Here is a 19,677-nt window from a genome sequence, read left to right as displayed (position 1 = left end):
TGCCTAAGCAGTACTTGGCAAGCAGAGGGGCTTTAAGTGATGTGGTCTCATCCTTCCAGTTCAGCTTTAACAATATAGTTATCCCAGTGTACACTATGGCGTTGCAACCTTCCTCTGAAGAAAAATCTTCAGACTCAGTGCTTTGAATGGATTTATGGGACAGGACTGTTAACATCCCTGAAATTTAAAGTATGATCAGGGCCTACTTCTATTTTTTTGATTTTTAGAAAAAGCAGATTGATCTAATGTGATTTTTTTTCAAACCATATGACCATATCACTGGTCATTCCCTCAGTTTCCATCACTCATTATGTATGAATCTGATTAGAAAAGGAGAAAAGTTGATTACTACACCACTATTATACCTGCTTCTTGCTTATTGGACTCATTAAAAGTATATCAATAACAAATACTATAAATGTCTGTGTATGTGGACATAACTGTGCAGAGTGAGAAGAAACAATCCCTCAATAATGTGAAGGACCATTAGACTGATCTTCCTGTAGTTTATTTAAATCAAAACTCTGATACTCCAATCTCTTTATGTTAGGTAGTTAAATCCTGACTGTGCAATATATACTGTTTAAGTCATTCTCATATGTCAAAGAGCTTCTTCAGAGCTGATATATAGCTTGCCTGCTCCATGGCACTTCAAATACTACACTAAAGCATGTTCTTTTTTGTGTTGCAGAACCTGGGAAGAAGGGAAAGTTCTTATTTTTGATGACTCTTTCGAACATGAAGTATGGCAGGGTGCTGAAAATTATCGCCTGATATTCATTGTGGATGTGTGGCACCCTGAGTTAACAGCACAACAGAGACGCACCCTTCCTGCTATTTAAGGGGTTCCTTCTGATGAGCGGAGCAGAGGAGCTTTAACCCCTTTGGAGTACACAAATAGGATTAATTTATCCAGCATATTAAGAATACAAGTGTTGTAAGGTTTAGAAGAGATCAGGATGGCATTCTGCAATCACAGAGGACTTGATAGAAAAACAGGAAAAAAAGAAGAAGGAAAAAAAAAGCCATGTTTTGTTTCATACTGATACAGCACTGATATGTATTGTTTTTCCAGCTGCAAGTTTGAAAATACAAATCTTGTCAGCCAAAGAGCAATAGGTCTGGATTTTCAAGCTGAGGAATGTGCAGATGTTTTTGCCATGCCTATATTATGCGTACAACATCAGTCAGTCAGTCACCTGCCCAACCATGTTCAGGCACGAGATTTGTAATTCTACATCTGGGAAATACTTCCCAGGCTTTTATCTGGGAAGTAACATGTAAGGTATTTACAAACATATGCACACAGCCAACTTTGAAAATCAGTATGCAGTTGTAATGTTAGCTGCTTTAGGCATAGAACATGTCCCTATGTTATCAACTGTAGATAATGTGAATGGGTTATATGTGTTTTGTATTTTTTTCTACCCGAGTAACTGTATTTTTCTAGCATAATTATGAACAATTCTTCTTTAATCAACCACTATTTTTTAAAAAACATTATCTATATAAGTGCATCTCTAGCTACCAGCAGAAGGAAAACACTATAGATGGACAGATTTCATTTTTGCCAAGTGTGGCCTTCTCTTGCCTTCCTGGAAATGCAAACAGAAACTTGCATAATCAGCTGCTTAGTGAAGCTTTGTTCTTCTAAAACAAAATAGTTTCTTAGTTAGCAGGCAGCCTTAGTTTGATTATGTGATTTTGGAAGATGTTGAGCAAATGTGACATCTGTAGGCTCTGATCTTAAAGTACTTGACAGTTCTTAGGATTATATGGTGAACTGCTGTTTCTCCTATCATTACAAAAGCTTGTGTTGTGATACTCGTTTTCTACCCAGCAAGGGTCTGGGACACCTCCTTCCAGGGGCTCCTTCTAGGCTGCCCTTGGGTGGTCATTCAGCAGACAAAAATATATGAAGAATTTCTTGTGCTTTGGGCAGAAGGACAAGAACTAACTTGGTTTCCTGCCAGAAAGCAGAGGAGACAGAGAGCTTCAGGTTATTAACTTGTGTTAACTTCTGCTGCGAGCATCCTAGAGAGAGTGCTAGAATGATCCTTTAATTGACCTGATGGTGTTTTCCTTGTCTTGAAATGTATGACATAACGCTGAGGTAGTCTCGTTCCAGTACTGTTTACAGTATGCTCTGTATTTGCCATGCAGAATTTACTATATGGTAAAAAGGCCTATATTTAAGAAAGAAAACTGGTTGGATGTTCAAGCAGTTGGCTGGTCTTTTGGGTCTGTACTGTTTAATGGGAAATGGAGGGTGCAGGACCCTCCACCTGTTAACTTCTAAGAACACTAACAGAGAGAGACCTGAGGTTGCACTGTTGATGTTTATGCCCGCAAAACCAGCCGGGTGTGGATAGGTGTGCTAGGATGCTCAGGGCTTGTCAAGGGCAGTGGCATCATTACCAAGGGCTGTGAGAGACAAACACTAAGCAAGGAGACATTGATGTTACTTAAGCTCCACAGCTTTGGCTTTGTTGTCCAAAAGACACTGAACAGTCATCTTATTTGTTTAATGCTCAGTGGTTTTGTACCGCAGAGACTATATCACGGTACCTAAGTATCATGACCAGAATGCCACATTTGCTGAAGCAAAATACAGATAAGAGCTTTGCATTCCCATAAACTGAATGCTTTTCAGATTTTGTATTTTACTAGGTAATTAAATCTTGTAATGCCATGTAACACATGGTGATTGCACCATAAATTAGTGTAACCAGTTTCTGGAGGTGTGCACTTTAATTTCCTTTTCGACTGTTAAACTGATAAACCCTCTCTGATCAAGAGTCAGTTTTGGACAGCTATGATAATTAGCCTTTAATGTGTTGTCTGTATAAAAAATAACACTGAGACTATACATAATACACAAGAAAGTAACAGTCCTCAGTTAATCATCACGAAAACTGAAAAGATTTGTAAGTTTCATGCTTAAGAAAATACAAGCTTTAGGAGAATCGTGCAAAACTGGAAATAAGGTACTTGTTATTGGGGGGGTCATAGTAAGAATTTTTTTAAATCTCTTGGTGGTTGTTTAGTCAGAGGCTATAATTTCTATCTTTGTAAAGTGATCAAGCAGTACAAATTATAATCTATTTTGTAATTCTCTAAAATAAAGACATAGTTTGCAATGAAGGAATCAAGAACTGTTTAAACCAAAATTTGTGGTTTAAGTGTATTTTTATTAATGTTGCATTTTAGTTTCTATAGCTCAGAGTAAATACTAAAGGAGTGGTAAAAGCTTTGGAGCTTTATTTATGAAAATCCATGCCGTCCTTCAGATTGTTTCATTGTTCCTTTGAAGGCTCATACTTTATCTTTTCTGATTGCTATTGGCAAATAGATAAAAGTAATCTACCCAAGATGTGTATATGCGCTGGAGTAGCACTGTTTATTAAATTGTGTGGTCATATATTGGCCAGTTAAAATCTTAAGTGCCTTGAATATGGCAAGGTGTATTATAAATAGCTCCTGCAACACTGGAGTGAATCTACTCTATGCCTACCTGTCAAGGAGCTGAGAACATATCTTTTTTTTTTTTTAGGTACAGCTACTGGATTAGCTATATATATGGGGAGGATATATATAGCAAACCACAGAAATTATGCAGCAAATAAGTGGTATATTATTTTTGGTGTTCCCGTTTGCCAACTGGTATTTCATCTTGAAAAAGCTTTTCAACATTGGAAATGCCAATGGAAAAATTGAATGGAAATATTTTTTAAATGGAGAACCATTGCAATTTAATTTTTTTTCCTTTAGACTTATTTACAGAGGGAAATGACCAAAAAGGACAATTTACTCTCCTTTTTGTAAGGCAGTACATACTCATCATGATGTTAGGAGGTGGATTCCTCCCTGACTGTAGTTACCTTGCTTGCAAGCACAGAGTCTGTGTAAGATCCTACAGTTAAATACAGGCATCATACAGTTATATACAAGGCATCATATGTATTTATTCATGTCACAGCTAAAGAAAAAAAATAATTCTAATCCTCTGCGAGGTTTAATCCTCAAGGACTAGATTTAAATGATAGTTGCACTTCTTGGGCAGAACAAGTCGTACTTGAATGAACAGTGATTGTAACAGGTCATCACAAAGATTCAATGGCAGTGGAGGTAAGTGTATTAACAGAGAAAAATCGTAAACCAAAGTATTTCTTCATTAATGCTGCAGTATGATAGCCAATGTCTGTCTTTTTCTGTCTGTTTGATTTTTCACTTTCTGCTTTAAGTAAGTTCTCTGTGACAAACCCAAATGCCCGTGAGTCTTCGTGAGCCCAGGGAAGGGAAGGGAGCGGTGTCCTGGTACCAGGAGTTGCCATCCTCGTTTTCTGTAATAGGTGGTAATGCCAGGGGAGGGGGAATGGAAGAAATCCCAAAGATAAATGGGTTTAGTTGTCTTATTAGTTTAATGTTCCTGCAAGCTTCTGCTTCCTTTTCCGACTCCTGTGTTGCCTTGCTGGGACCATCCACTGCCTTAAAGACTTGCTGTCTGTCATGGAGGCCAGGCTTTGTATCAGTGACATGCTGCTGCAGAAGAAGGTTAGTCTGAATGAGGCTATTCTGTACAAATAGTAGCAGGTAAATCCCAGGTGTGTTGATAGGATCTGGCAGGATGTACTTTCTGCCCTGTGCAGGCATGAAAAGTTGTTGTAGATAAAGGCAGCAGTTTGTTAGTCTACCTGTTAGGGCTGACCGTGTCCAGTTGAACTATATCTTCACTTCAGTGTATCACTTATGAATTCAGTGGATGTTCCAGAGGCACGTTACAAAGTCTCGTGCCCATTATCATCTCATTTTATATATATGATTTACACTGCTACCTTTGATACGTTGTTGCCAGCCGCTTGTTCTAGTAAATTGTCAATGTACGGCAATTTAATTGAAGACTAAAGGTGTGTACAGTGGTTGTAACCAGTTTAGGAAATAAAGTCACTGCACATGTAATCTGATAACGATTTTTCTTTTATTTCTTTAATCTGGTTTCCATTTCAATGAAGGGATGGGACTCTCTTTGCAGCTAGAGCAAATAGAGAAATAACAAACTGATCTTTGGCATTTCAGTTCTTCTGTTCTTCCACATTTCCTTCTAGCAGAAGCTTGTACTGAATAATTAATTCTAAGTTTTCCTCATTCATTTTAACCATGGCCTGCATCTGCAATGGGCATACCGTTCTGGCTACACCTTTCACTTGGCTGCAGGAGGGAAGGGGGTAAATGGCTCTGCAGGGCTTTCATTTGCTTTTGTGACCTAAATGAAACAATCTGGATTGAACCATTAATCACTGGTGAATGTGTCCAATGGGTCTCCCTAGCACCCCCCCTTCACACATGCACACACACATGCACACGCACATATCTAATAGGCTCCCGAGTTGCCTGTGGAAAAACACATCGTTAAAATTAAATAATTGCATTTCAAATTGCATGTGTCTGCTGCCCACACAGTTCATTCCACTCAGCTGACAGTTTTAGAAGGACTTCAAAAGTTAATAATAATTTTTGCTAGATACTGAAATGTGACCCCCTATACGCAGCGTGGATGAGGCAGTCACAAAGCGTCATGTTGAATGATATTATGCTGGCACTGTTTTTTTTGGGGGGGAGGGGGATGTTCTTTTTTTAATGCAAAATATTTCTGTAAAACTTGACCACTCTGTAGATGATGCTGCTTCCGTCCTCTGAGCCAGGCTAAACTGCTGACTACAGTGCAAAGTTTAAATTTGAGATGCTTTTCCTTAGAACACACTTAACCTTCACTTCTCTAAAACTGAGCATCCCTGCTGGAGTCTTCAGGAAAACTACTGACACACCCTGGTTTCTTTAAACAGAGAATGCAGTCCCATAATTTCCAATATTTTAATGTCATAAGTCAAAAAAAAAAAAAAAAGAACAAATTATTTGTATATGGACAGGCTCCTGCATCAATAGAAATTTCTCAGTTTTTGTTCAGCATTGGCCACACAGACAGATGGCTGGTGACAGTTGTTACTTGGTCAAGAAACATGAAGGACTTGTTCTCGAGCAAAATGTGTGCGTGTGTTTGTGTGTGTCGTGCTCTGTGGGTTTCTGGTACGGTGGAAGTCTGTTAATGTATCTGTGTGTGTGTTGGGCACATGAGAGCTCAGTCCAGAGCCAGCAGTGGCTGGGTGTTCTCGCTTTCCCCCTGGTCTTCATGTTTCAGCGTGCCGGCTTCCACCACAGACTGGGACCTGAAAGCAAGAAGACATGCAAATGCTTTCAAAATATTTAGTGCTTAGCTACTCTCCATAATGCTGAACGCACTCAGCAACTTAAGGGCCTGATCCTGAGATACCATGAGCTGTGTTATTGATTAATGTCTTCCTAGGCAAAACCGCTTGTGCTACTGCTTGCTGGAAAGCAAAGTCGTTTGTACAAGTGTTTGCAGGAGTGGGTCTCAGCTCATGCTTGTTACAAATCTTGAGAAAGACGAGTAGATAAATCACATATTACTGATGTAGGGGTTTAAGGAGCAAGAACTTCCACGAGTTACCCAAGATCAATGAAGAAGCCAGAATTAATACAACAACGAGGGAGCTTCTGGTGTGCCCAGTCCTGCAATTTATCTTCTTGTCTATACTCTTGAAAGAGAACTTTATTCAGGGCTAGTCCATATTAAATTAATTTCTGTGTTCAAGGTGGGAAGTATAGTTTATCCTTCCCTGCTAATGGACAAAAAAAGAAACCCAACCTGTAAAAAAAAAGAGTGAACACTAGAGAAAGTGGATAATCATGATTTCTTGCAGTGGCAAAAGCTGAGTGGGCTTAAACTAGTGGGAATATTCAAGACTCTCATTTTCTGAGGTCTGTGTACTCCAGTGTTTGCTTACTGAGCTATGGAAGGAGGAACTGATGAGTTTATTGTTACACAGATTTGTTATCCTCCGTTTTGTCTGTTTTGGGCTAGGAGTTGCCTCCCAGTTTGGAGTGGGCAATGAGCTTTAGAGGAAAATCACCGTGTGAATCGGGAACCTTTAAAAAGCAAACTTTTTCAAAGGCAGGGGTAGAATCATCCAGCCCGGGCATTTGCATAGTGCATAGTATAATTTTAAAGAGCCAGTTTTCTCATGGATAGCTTTTAGAATTAGGGGTAGTTCTTATTCCCTACAGGATGTGTTCCCAGTTGTTCATTATGGTAACCTCAGTTTAAGCCTTAGCTATTTAATGAGATTAGATATCACCTCTCTTTTGATAAGAATCATTAATAGATTGCATCCTTTGGTACTGCAACACTTGATCAGGACTGAATACCATGACTGTGAATAACTTCTATGATTATTTTTCCTATTCTTATGCCTGGAGCTTTCATTAAAGCATAATAAAAAATTTTCATTAAATAAAAAATCTCCAAAGAGAGATAACAAAAACTGGATGCTCAGTGGAAAGATTTTATGCCAAAATTTTCAAAGAAAATATGTTTGCCCAAACATTTTCACTGTGTATTTTTTACAGTAATATGACATGCATAATGTTTATGACTGCACTTTAATATAGAAAAGCAGCTGATTCAGGAGATTATGTAAAATGGCAATTTACATATTTCTAGTATGTAACAGCAAAAACTAATCACGTGGCTTTGAAACTGATACAGAATAGATTCAAATCACAACTTCAACAGGTTTTTATTTTCTTTTCTGGACTACTAGAATAGTGCTTGATTAATACTCGTCACCAATGTGTAGTCTCTGTCTGACCCACTGCCCTACAATGAATAAAAATGTTGCAGATCCATTGCAGCATTTGACAGCATATAGAAAGTTTCTGCTCTAAGCCAAATGTGAAAAATCTCGCAATTTTGCCTTTTGTGCCTTTTGTGATCACTGCTGATTATCTCTGCTCTCATGTCATTACACAAGAAAATATTCTTGCACCTGTAACAGCAAGATACCAGTTTCTCCCCTTTACTAGTACTCAGATGCATGCCAGGTTGGGAGCAACATAATCCCAAACTCTGTATGCAGGTACCACGCTGCTCCTCTTCACACTGATCCAAAATAGCTGGAGCATCGAGTAAATGCATTGCAGCCTATCTGACCTCCAAATTCAAGATGCCAAATAATTCAAATGCTATGCCCAGCCCTCCTGAATAACATGAAGAGGGATACAACTGAGATTTTAGTATCTGCCAAGCTCTGCAGTAACAATTTATTTTCCTTTTCTGCTAGAAGCTGCTTAGCCCCCTATCCTAAAATAAGCAGCTCAGACATCTATCTGAAGGGCACAGTAATGATTTGAACAATCATCACTATTTTCTGAGACACCACAATGAAAGACTTGCTGTTGTGTTTGGATTTCCATTTTCCAAATGCATCAGTTTGTTTGCTGAAAAATGTTTCCAGTTTTGTTTTTAACTTCAGTTTTAAGTAGGAAAAAAAGAAAATTACTTAATTCTCAATAAGATCCTAAAATACCTTTTCTGTATTCTTCGTTTATGGTAAATATTAAAAATGCTCAGAAAAGCATTTTGGCAATATATATCAATGCAGCTCACAATCTAATATAGTAACTCAGCGTGGGAGATACATTTTACTGGCCTAGAACATCCTGGAATATGTATTCTATACTTTATTTGAAGACAGAGAAAAGATGATTTACAATAGGCCACTCTTGCAGAAAGCATTTTCAACTAACCAGTAACTACATTTTGCGGCTGTAGAAATTAATGTAAGACAAATACTATTTGAAAGAATACACCCTATATGTTGTTTTCACCTTGCTTTTGTGCATCTAACACAATTAGTTCAAGGAAAGCAGTCATATTCTAGGTATGTGCAAGTTTACACAATACTTAGGGGGGGGTATATGCTGACTCTAGTATTGAACCTAGGACTAAGGCTAGTTTCTGTTTTAAAAGTACTGCTACCTGCATTAACATTTTCTTCAGAGGACTTTATAATCACATTTCACATTTTTAAGTAGCACCTGATCATGGTTCTTGAAAGGTGTTGGGGTATCAACTCCACCTTAATCTCTTATTGAAAATAAATTGCAGTCAGGCACCAAAGTACCTTTGCCCCGACTAGTCTTTGTAATTTGCAACCATCTTTGCCTTAAAAACACCAAAACACCTTCTTGCACAACAGTTTAAGCCATTTTGATGTAAAATGGTAAATGAGCAGTACAGAACTTGCCTTGTTTGGCAAGCTCAGTCTAAGCTTTGGCCCTGTAAATGCTGTGCACGCTGTTCTGTCAGTACCCTATGGCAAGCAGAAGTTCATGGCACCAGACAAAAGCATGTTTATTTTGCTGCCTTTCCTTGTCAATGTGTACAAATACCTAATGGGGTGGAGTAGAGAACATGAAGCCAGACTCATCTCAGTGATACCCAGTGACAGGAGAAGAGGCAACGTGCACAAATTGAAATACAGGAAATTCTGTTTTAACATAAGAAGAAATGTTTTTACTGAGGGAGTGCACGAATACTGGAACAAGTTGACCAGAGAGATTGTGGAGTCTTCGTGCTTCGAGATATTCAAAATCCATCTGGACATAGTCCTAGGCAACCTGCTCTAGCTGACCCTGCTCTAAGCAGGGGCTTGGGTAGAAGACCTCCAGAGGTCCTCAACTTTTTTTGTGATTCTGTACCAGCTTCTCTGAACCATACCAATTCATGTTTCTCTATCCTGACAGGACAATGATTTCCTTTCAAAGCTCATTATGCCTTCGGGATGTCAACTTTGACAACGTGGGTGACATTCAGCTCTTAAATGTAGATACCTACTGCCCTTTAAGGCACCTTAGAGTATCCAAGATAACCTTCCATGGCTGACTGTTGTGACCCAGGATTTATAGAAGACTTATAGAGGACTTATGTCTTTCTGGAGTAACGGATGGAGGCCAAGAGGACATCGAAGTGCCTAAAATCATACAAGATGCCTATACTTAGGCAGCAGAGCCTCACCTGTGCTGCTGTTTCTGCAGGATGATTGCAACTAGTTTGTAATGTCCAAGTCATTTTGACCTGGGCAGGTATGAACTAATCATCTAAGCAGGAAATAGTAATTGCATTGGCCTTCTCCTCATATCACTACGTTTTAGTCACTTGCATTGTGATTCATCTCACCATCAGACATCTATGGCCACTCTGTGCTATAAATGGCAGAAATAGACATTTCTCAGGGTGCAATTCATCTGACCCGTTCTAAACATACGGTCACAGCATATGATTCATAGGTTACCTACGTTCAGGTCCCTGTTCTGATGAGTTCTCATCTGCTAACACCAGGGAGAACAGGTTCCGCGATTTGCGAGGCAACATTTCCTACATATCATACCAACAACTGCCTCACACTATATTAGCTTTAATACTCACTTGAAACATGGCATGTTCTGTGTGTGCTGCAACTTTGGAATTATAAATGAGTTTATTTGAATTCAAAGCCTTCTGGTTTTCCTCCTTTCTCAGCTAAAAATTCCCAGTAACCGGTTTGGAAGATGCTTGGGTGTGGAGGATCTGGTCGAGTTAAATACTAACACAAGTAGACAATTGTTTGTATCACACAGATAGGGTCACTGTGTAAGGCCCTGAGCTGGCAGACCCCATACCTGTCTTTCTTTAACACGATACATGCGGGCGACTTAGCTCCTGTAAAGTACAATGTGATCACCGTGGGCTGGGAGCTACGTCTGAAGTAATTAACAGTCAAGTCAATGCCCATAGACTTTCCTAGCTTAGTTTCCAAGGCTAGGTAACTTTGCTTAGGAGAGCAAAATGAAAATGGAAAGAGAAATTAATTCTCAGTCTCACTTCTGAAGCCTAAGTACCATTTGAGTATGCTCCATTTAAAGTGTCAATCAAATCCCCATGGCTGTTTTAGTGTTCAGCAAGAATATTTGGAATTCTGGAAAATCAACACTACCCAGCTGTTTCTCCAGCAGGTCAGCCATATATTTCAGATGACAGCACTGCATAGGTATGTACATCAGTATCTAAGAGAGCAGATGGCTTTATGTGTGTGGTCATCTTAATGCAACTATCTCAAATTCAGTCAGAAAACATGTAAGAAGGCTGGATGCAGGCCTTCTAGCTGCACTGTTTTCAGGAGCCTTTTGTCAGAGTACAGCTGGAGTGAATCAGCTCACAGGAATTGATGTCTGCTGGGTATCAGCTTTGTTTCCCATAAAAAATAAAATACCCAAATCCTGCCGTGAGCTAACAGTAACTGCCAGCGTATCATAGCATGCTTGCCTTAAAAGACATCATTCAGTTCTCTGATCCCTCATTTTATGCTTTTCATCACAGCAATGCTGATGTGCTGCAGCCCACAGGAGCGACGATACACTACATTTGTGCTGGGCTTCCTTTGGGGGGGGTTGTGGAGGAAGGAGGAGGGTGGCATGCTTTTTTCACCCAAGTGCAGGAGGCTTCAAGCTCTCAGAGTGACACACTGCAGCCAATCAATCAGATCACTTCATGTGTATCTATTCATCTCTCTCTCACCTCCCATCTGCTCATTTTCCTCTAATTCCCTTCCCATTTCACCAGCACCTCAGGGCTGTTCATCTCCCAATTATTCATTCCCTTTACAGAACATAATAAGCATTTTTTTAAAATCACACCCGTGAATTTTTGTATTGACAAGGTCTGAGGGGCATTTCTTTCTCTGCCCTCCTCGCTCCCCAGCAGAGCGCAGAGGAGGGTGCAGCACCCCAGAGCGTGCTCTGCAACACGCCTCAAGAGTATGCCTTCATCAGGTGGGAGAACGAAGGATTTTTCCCCTGGTATTACAGAAACAGTGTAGATGTGAAGTTGTGAAGTAATTGTGGTAAAAGGCACTCCTTTATTATTGAAAGCACTTGAAAATGAAACGCACGGGCAAGGCGTCTTGAAAGACACGTGCGTCCCGCAGGTGGTGCAGGCAGATGCAGGCAAGCTCTGCTCAGCCGGTGCGCAACTCCAGCGCAGAAGCTGTGAAGGGTGGCTCTCTGCCCAGGCTAACAAGCCCTCCTGAAATCTCTTGCTAATGCAGCTCCGCAGCTTGTGCACTTGCATTGGCTCACAGCTCTGCATTAAGACAGCACAGCGGTGTGCCGCAGAGACCTGCCCGGAGGGGCAGCTTTGATACACCGGCCACAGCATTTCAGAGAGATGAAGCAGCGGCCGTGTCTAGGGGCACGGCTGAGCTGCTTAAGTGATCCAGCCACGTGGTGAGTCAGGGGGCAAAGCAGCACGAAAACTCTGGCTTAACCTTATTGCCAGCCCAGTGCTTAGCCCGCAGGACAACGGTGACAAGCTGCTGTGCTTCCCAAACAGGAGCTGGCTTTGTGGCCACCATGGCAGCGGTAACCATCTTTCTCCCTGACGGTTAACACACCCTAGGGAGAGGTCTCTGAGTAGTGCCTTGGCACGTCAAAGCCAGGGGTGACCATAGCCCACATCTGTGCTTAACTGCATGTGGGAAGAAGTCTCTGTGAGTGCATTTACACCACTAAAGAGGCGGCCGCTGCAGAGTGAACCCTGGCATGAGACCCCTCGTCCTCCCTGTGCCCGCCAGCTCTCTCCATGCCCCTCCTTTCCCAACAGCTGGCCCCAGCTGCTTCTCCCCACTGCAAACCCTGGGCACAGCTCACTGCAGGGTCTGCACCAAACAGCGGTAGGGGTGAGACCGCGCCGCATTTGGCTCTAACCGTGGTCCAGCCGGCTGTGCACCCTGTCCTGACCCTTCCCCTAGCCCCCACCACACCCCAGGGGATGCAATGCATACCCTTTGGCACTTGCTTGTAAAAACAGTTCTCTGGTGGGCTATGACACAGCTCTCAGCTTACTGCAGACACTCTGAGCTGTGAAAACATACAGAAATGCTGAAGCATTTGGCATAGCACATACAGTCTTATGCCTTAAGGCCACAGAGAGCAAGAGCCAGGTGCTATGCAGGGCAAATGCAGCCAGACTCTTCTGGCAGAGGCTATCCCTGAGCAAGGAGTCAGTCTGTGCCACCGACCTTGGAATTAGGGTACACAACTTGGTCTTTTTTTCATCAGTGTGGATGTGCCTGATACGTCCTTCTCCTAAGCGCTTCTGACTTTGTGTGTTAAGATCTTGCCTCAGTCACATCCCGAGTCCAGGATGGGGGAAAGGCATGGGTAGGAGCTTGTCCTCTCCATTTCCTTTCTCTGCTACAGACTGACTCCTCCACATGTGGTTTGTTTTGGGGTTTTTTCACATAGAAAGAATAGGAGCATCTGCTTCAGACAGGAGTTCTGGAAGACCTTCAATCCCTTGGGGTGCAATACGTTACCTATGAAAAGGTAAGCCTAGTAATGGGGCCAAATAAAGACAACACTGCAGCAGCAGTCAACACCAATTTACAGCAGATTCGGCAAAAGCTGCTAAAAAGTTTGCAGAATATGATGTCCAAACAAAAGAAATCCAGGCCAAGCAATGAAGAAAATTTTCTGCTCTCACTTTATGGATATAACATGCACATTCACACACACACGTGCACTCGTCATCACCGTTCATCCTTTTGCTGCTCATCCCCATTTCCTTGCCCACCAAGCGTTCTTTCTAGCCCAACAGCTTCCAGTCCCCTTGCTCAGATACTCTGGTCCTTTACACCTGCCTCATCTTTCAGTCTGCCTTTTTTGCTCCCATTCCAGTGACTCCAGTTCCCAGTATCTCAACCAGATTGATTTACCACTGAATCATAATATCTTCACTTCTGTGTGGCAATAACAGGGAAGATGGAGCCCCAAGAGCAAAGGGTGTCAGTCTTCCTACTCCCCCATCCTACATTAGAAGTTTCCCATCCTTAACAAGAACAGCACTGCAGTGTGAAAGCAACCCTGCAGATGTACTATTTAGGCTGGAAAGTCAAGCACCGCCACAGCGGGAAAAGCCAAAATGTAGGCTGTGGGAGCAGCAGTCACTTGGCCGCATGTGTGGAGGTGTTGCGACTCCTGCATTGCACCCCAGCCCCAGGAGCACACACCGTTCTTTCTGGGAGGGCTCTTTCTTCCCTCAGTGCTCAGGGTAGACAGTGTCGAGCTAGTTAGTTGCTATTTATTTTGCTTTCTTCTAGCGGTTCAGCGTGTGGCTCTGTGACACGTTTCCTGCATATTATTCCAAGCCTGCTCTGAAGATAACCTTTGTTAATTCCCTCCAGAGCTTTTCCGTGGAGTTCATCAACACAGTACTTGTGTGCCTCAAATGCTAATTCATTTACTGCCATAGCACAACTGTGAGGGTTTTTTTTATTTCCATTTTCCATGTGGAGAGCTGAAGTGCAGTGAGATTAGGGTCCAAGTACACCTCTAATGTGGTGTGCCCATTTCCCAGTACCAAGGGTCTGATTTTGCAGAGCGCTCAGCATTACATGGCAGCTTGTGTGTTCAAAGCACATGTCCCATTGATTTCTGTTGCAGGTGAGCGCTGAGTATTTCTGGAAATTAGACTCCAGAGTCTATAGCTTGGCAGGCTGAAAATAAGCAACGTGCAATCTCACCATCTGTGTGAAGTTTGGTTTAAGAGACTTGCCAGGCCGACACAGGGGCTCTGGGAGAGAGGGAGAGCAGGATCCACTTCTCCAGGTCTACACCCAACAGGCTTAACCAAAGGATGATACCTGGTCCCCATCAGCCCTCACCCTAACCATCATCATTTGCTTGCCCATCAATCGTGCTTCCTAGCCCAGCTGCTTCCAGTCCTTTACGCCTGCCTCATCTTTCAGTCTGCCTTGTGGCTCCCATCCCAGTGACCCAAGGTCCCACTATCCCAGCTGGGTTCACCTCTAAATCCTCATCTCTCCAATTCTCCCACCAACAGCGGGGAGGATGCAGCCCCGAGAGCACGGGGTGTCAGTCTTCCAAATCCTGGCTCCATGTCTTGCCACAGCCTGGCCTAGTGTTGTGATCACAAGTAAAAGTTGTAATTCCAAAAGCCCTCTGCACCCCATGGCCTAGACAGGAGATGCGCATTGTGGGCGTTGAACCATCAACCCGAGCTGAACAAGTTTATTTACTCTGGGAGGCCAAGCTAAAGCATGAGGCAATCCTTAGGGTCATTAAATGCTAAAATTAAATATGTTTCTCCAGAGCATGTGTGAATTGCCTTTTCAAAGGCTTGTAACTCAGCCAGATGTAGGTGGACTTTTCACAGGGCAGCAAAAGACATAAGCAGTATAAAACCATTTGTTTTATTAAGTGTCATGTCTCTAATCTAAACTACTAAATTTTTGGCAAATTTATAGCTAGCTGAAGACATAATTTACAATGCAATATTGTAGGCAGTCTGAACAGCACTGGTTCTGCCATTCCCACCTCCCGCCTGTGTTTGTGCACCCGTGCACTGGTCACTGGTAATTGAGTGCTGTAACCAGATGAAACCCATGCTGTCGATGCCCTCAGAGAGCAACTGATTTCCTGCCTTGTCCCAGGGGACTCCCAGCACCAAGCTACCCGTCCCTCCTGTCCTTGCTTCAGCCGTGGCTTTGCGACTCTGATCTCCTCCTTGGCTTCTCTCCCTCCTGGCTCCTGAGGATATTCTGCACGGTCTCCCCTGCAGCCTCCCTGGGACCTGCTAATGTGCCAGATCCACCGGCTCCTTTCCATTTCTCTCTGATGTATTAGCAGAATTCCGGTTAAAAGCTGTAAAACTGTTCAACAGCTAATAATCTACGTTAACAGATAATGCACACATTATGTGATGCATCTCTCTGGGACACCTGCTTTACTGTCAAGAGGTGTCTTGTTCATAACCTGTGTATGGAGGAAGCATTTCTGCAGAAGCATTCAGAAATTCTCCATCATTTGAAATAATTCATAATAAAATAGTGAACATAAGCCTTGCACCATAGGTCTTACATTTTATAGAGCTATTTTAACTGAAAGCTTAGAAGGACTGTTTTCCTTTCCCCCAACACATGTGGAAATGCACCCCAGATACAAGCAGAGCAACCCAGGTGCCATCCATGGGCAGTGAGAAGTTTTCACACATTTTCGTACTGATTTTTATTTGCTGGTATTTTACTACTTCTGCAGTAAATTGGTGCTGACTGTGAACCGGCATAAAACATGACCCATAAAAGCAGAAACATATGGTGAAGGAACATTAAGGTCACACCAAGGATAACAACTAGAAAGGTCTGCTTTGCACAGCCCAGCTGGGCATACAGAGGAACCAGGCTGAATAAATAAAAACCTTACATATGTTACCCCCACGAATGGCCCCTTTTCGATCTAAAACTCTTCCAGTCAGCATTAGTGTATACCAGTTGTGACACCCTTCTTTCTGGGAGCAGGATCCCATTTCTGAGAACCAACAATTAGTCTCAGCAACAAATTCATCTGAAGATCAGTCCTTTTGAAAACACACACATCAGGAGGCAATAATGGCAAACCCTAATCTGTACTTTAAAATTCTTTCCTTCTAATCTAGGACATAAAAATCCACATGCTCTGAATCAAAAACGTGGGGCAACACATCCCAACAGGTTTTTCTGCTGCATTTTCAAAATGCCTAATATGGGAGCTTTTGATGAACCACTAGGCAGGTCATTGCATCTTTAGGTGCTCAAGTTTCTACTTCACAGCAGGAAAAGTTAATGCTGTCTTGATGCATGAATCGTACATTTTCACAATTAGCATGTTTGGCTCTAATTTAAAAGTTTTACTTTAAAGCTTTATCCTAACTCTGAATTTCCTGAGTCTCTAATGAGCTTGACTTGGTGATGGTAGTGTTCTTGCAATCTCTGTTATCCTAAGAATCATTTTTAACACTAAATTTGATTATAGTTATCCTTAATTAAACTTTGACTAAACAAATTTGATTAAACAGCACAGGTTGTTTGGCCAGAATATATATGTAGCTGTCAGGCAAAATTTCCTTTCTCTGCAGGGCAATTTTAAATTGGTTTTAGACCTGTTTGCACTAGCAGCAGGTTAAAAGTAAGGGCTCTTTTGATGCCTGGGAGGGCAGCGAAGGAACATTCAGCTCCCAGGCTGTGCTCGGAACAAGCGAAGGCAGAGAACAGTCTTTGTCACTTGGACTGAAGATCGAGTTCAGACATCAAGAAGTGACCCAGATGCGGCTGCAGAAAAACAGATCTCGTAAAGAAAAGCAAGTCACAGGGAGGCAACGTGCTACTGCAGGTTACTTGCTGCTGCTGGACCCACGTGTAAGAGCAGGGTGATGCTGGGGAAAGGGAAACTCTTCAAAGAACCAAGCTCCTTCACATCTTCCCCAGTCACTGAATCCGTCCCTCCAGTTGGCAATGCTCACTCACCGTTGTTAGTCACCCAAATAGCTACAGGCCCACTGTGGCTGGCCAAAAGACTATGCCCTATTGGCACAGTGATATGTCGAGAGCAGTCTCTGACTCTTTAACTGCTAGGCTTAACCATCCACCATAACTATTCATTACCCTGCACACCCGGATAAAACCTCCAGCTGTTCCCAAAAACAACAGCTCATCAGCAAAAGCCAGCATGAGTGCCTCGGGCAAATGCTTTGCTTTTGTGTTAGCTCCCTGTTGACTAAAGCAACCCAAGGCCCCTTTCTGACCATCAGGGCTCACAGAAGGTTTGGCCACAGCTGAAAGGGAGGTGATTTTCTTCCCTGTGCTCTGAATTTTCATACTGTTCACATTGCTCTCAAATCCCACAGCTCGTGACAGGCTCCCTGTGTGGATGCAGACCATTCAGAAGAGGTGGCCCAAGACAGGGGAAGTGTCTGTTGCCATTGCTGCTCCCGGGATTATCAAATGGATGCGGCCGAGTTCTCCGATTGAACTGACTTTGCTATTAGTGTATTAATGCTGGTTTGCGTGTTTATTACCTTGCCATTTCAAACTTCACTGAGCTCAAGCTTAATAAACAGATATATTCTGAATGAATTTTTGTTATTGTTGCCCTTTTTTTTTTTTCCTTCCCTGGCCATTAAGACTCGTTATGTGGAGCCTTCAGCTGTTTTGCTTTGTTTCCCATCTGTTCATACAGTACTTGGGTTCTGAGATTTTTTCCCAGAGTGTGAGATAATACTGCAGATGGGAGTATAATTTCCACTGTTTTGATTTTGCCCCAGTGGGGCTTCGTGTGGCCGCTGGTGGAAAAATGACAATTGCAATGGTTTTGATTAAAGATTTTCCATGTTATAGAAACTTGTCAAATCTCAAGATTTTCAAGATCATGTTGCTAAATAGAGTCAGTGGCAGTTTTTTTCTAAGGAGATTTTCAGTCCTTTCCCCATCTACAATGCCTCCATTCCCTAAAGTAAAGAAAGACTCTTTTTGAGAACAAATTTTGTGCAATTTCAAGTTACTGGGAAAAAACCACCCCTGCCTGTGGTTGGGGAGAAGATAACATTCTGGTCCCATTGCTGTTAAGGGGAGCAGAAATTTGAACCTAATGAGACCGTGAAGGACAAGTCTAGTCTCCTGTGACCACTGGTAGCCACGTCATATCAGACCTTTCACTCGTGTATCAGTTAGGTTGTCATATTGACAAGCTGTTTCAGTAACTCACTCCTCTGATGACTAGCAAACCTACTCCTCTAATTTGCAAGCAAGGTATACTTTGGTCAGCTTATGCCCATTTGATCTCATGCCTAAGTTGTCCTTTTTCTCAAACACCTGTTCTCTCTCCCCAGTTTTTATTCCCTGCTGGATTTGTAGAGAATGGTCATACCCATTTCAACCTTTGCTCCTGAGAGGCTGAACAAACCACTATCTTCTAGAGCTTCTTGCTGGAAAATATGCTCTCCACTCTCCTCATCCTCCCCACAATTCTCAGGTGAACTTGTTTCAATTTATATGCCCTGGTGATGGAAGCCAAAGCACTGCTGTCAGTCCTGAAACCAACATACGGGCACATACCTGCTCCAGCTTCACTCCCTCCCACGAGTGCTTGGTGCTGCATTTTCTCCTGGTCTGCATTTTGAGACTTACTTTAGTTTTCAGGTGATGACTTCAGTTTGGTCTCGAGCACATCTTGAAAGTGCCCTCTTTCTCCCCATCTGCATTTATTTTCTAACATAGATTAAGTGGCTACAAAAGTATGTTGGTCAGTTGTTCTCTGATTCCATTTCCTGGCATTTTTCTTTCGGATCTATAATGATTCCTGTCTTGATTTCTCATCATCTCTGCTACTAAAATTGCTAGACACTATATTTGGAATAGGTTGTGCCCAGGGTGAGCTTCTCTCTAGGTGTAGGATGACGGTACTTCATTTCACAGGGACATTTCTCTGTGGTCACAGTGCAAGACTCCAAGCTCTTCTAGCAGCATTGAGCTCCAAGATTAAGAAAGCCTTAACACAGCACTGGCCCAGTGGCAGTTCTAGCGAGGATGTGCTTGTATGGCTTTACAGCAAGTGGCCACAGAGCCAGGAGGGGCAATCTGCAACCCTGCAACTTGTCACGCAGCAGGACGGTGCTCCGGGGAGCAGGGGGAGCAACCACCGTCCCCCCAGCCTCCAGGGTAAATCCACCTCTCATAAGCACTGCCCTCCCCTGCAGCTAATTGCTAGGCAGGTAAACCTGCAGTGATATCTGGGAAGTCAGGGGAGAAGTTCCATAGTTGTTCAGCAAGGCTTTTTGTCCTTAAATTACAGAAACCTAAGAAGGCTCAGTCCTTTCCCCTTTCAGAGGAACATTAGTGCCAAACAAAGGGTCAGCCACCTTTTTTTTTGTTAAACCCAACTTTTCAGCAT

At 42.5% G+C, this 19,677-nt stretch overlaps 2 protein-coding genes across 3 annotated transcripts in view; one reads left to right on the top strand and one right to left on the bottom strand.

Annotated features, from left to right (window-relative positions):
• The window catches only part of LOC126050521 (aspartyl/asparaginyl beta-hydroxylase-like), an 80,055-nt gene extending 74,464 nt beyond the window's left edge, over nt 1-5,591 (top strand). Inside the window, exon 25 of the mRNA XM_049828487.1 lies at nt 692-5,591. Within this exon, the coding sequence (XP_049684444.1) occupies nt 692-842 (151 nt within the window). The 3' untranslated portion in view covers nt 843-5,591. The remainder of the gene's footprint in view (nt 1-691) is intronic.
• A 25-nt stretch (nt 5,592-5,616) lies between these two features.
• CLVS1 (clavesin 1) overlaps nt 5,617-19,677 on the bottom strand; it is a 107,304-nt gene continuing 93,243 nt past the window's right edge. Inside the window, exon 6 of one of the 2 annotated variants that reach the window (XM_049818885.1) lies at nt 5,617-6,224. In XM_049818885.1, the coding sequence (XP_049674842.1) occupies nt 6,137-6,224 (88 nt within the window). In that variant the 3' untranslated portion in view covers nt 5,617-6,136. Of the gene's footprint in view, nt 6,225-14,361; nt 17,061-19,677 lie in introns of those variants that run through there. The other variant, XM_049818893.1, reaches the window with a different exon arrangement.

The sequence above is a fragment of the Accipiter gentilis genome, chromosome 2, assembly GCF_929443795.1.
Source record: "Accipiter gentilis chromosome 2, bAccGen1.1, whole genome shotgun sequence".
In the NCBI taxonomy this organism is placed as follows: domain Eukaryota; kingdom Metazoa; phylum Chordata; class Aves; order Accipitriformes; family Accipitridae; genus Astur; species Astur gentilis.
Note: the sequence above shows the minus strand (reverse complement) of the source record. Positions and strands in the feature narration are given on the sequence as shown.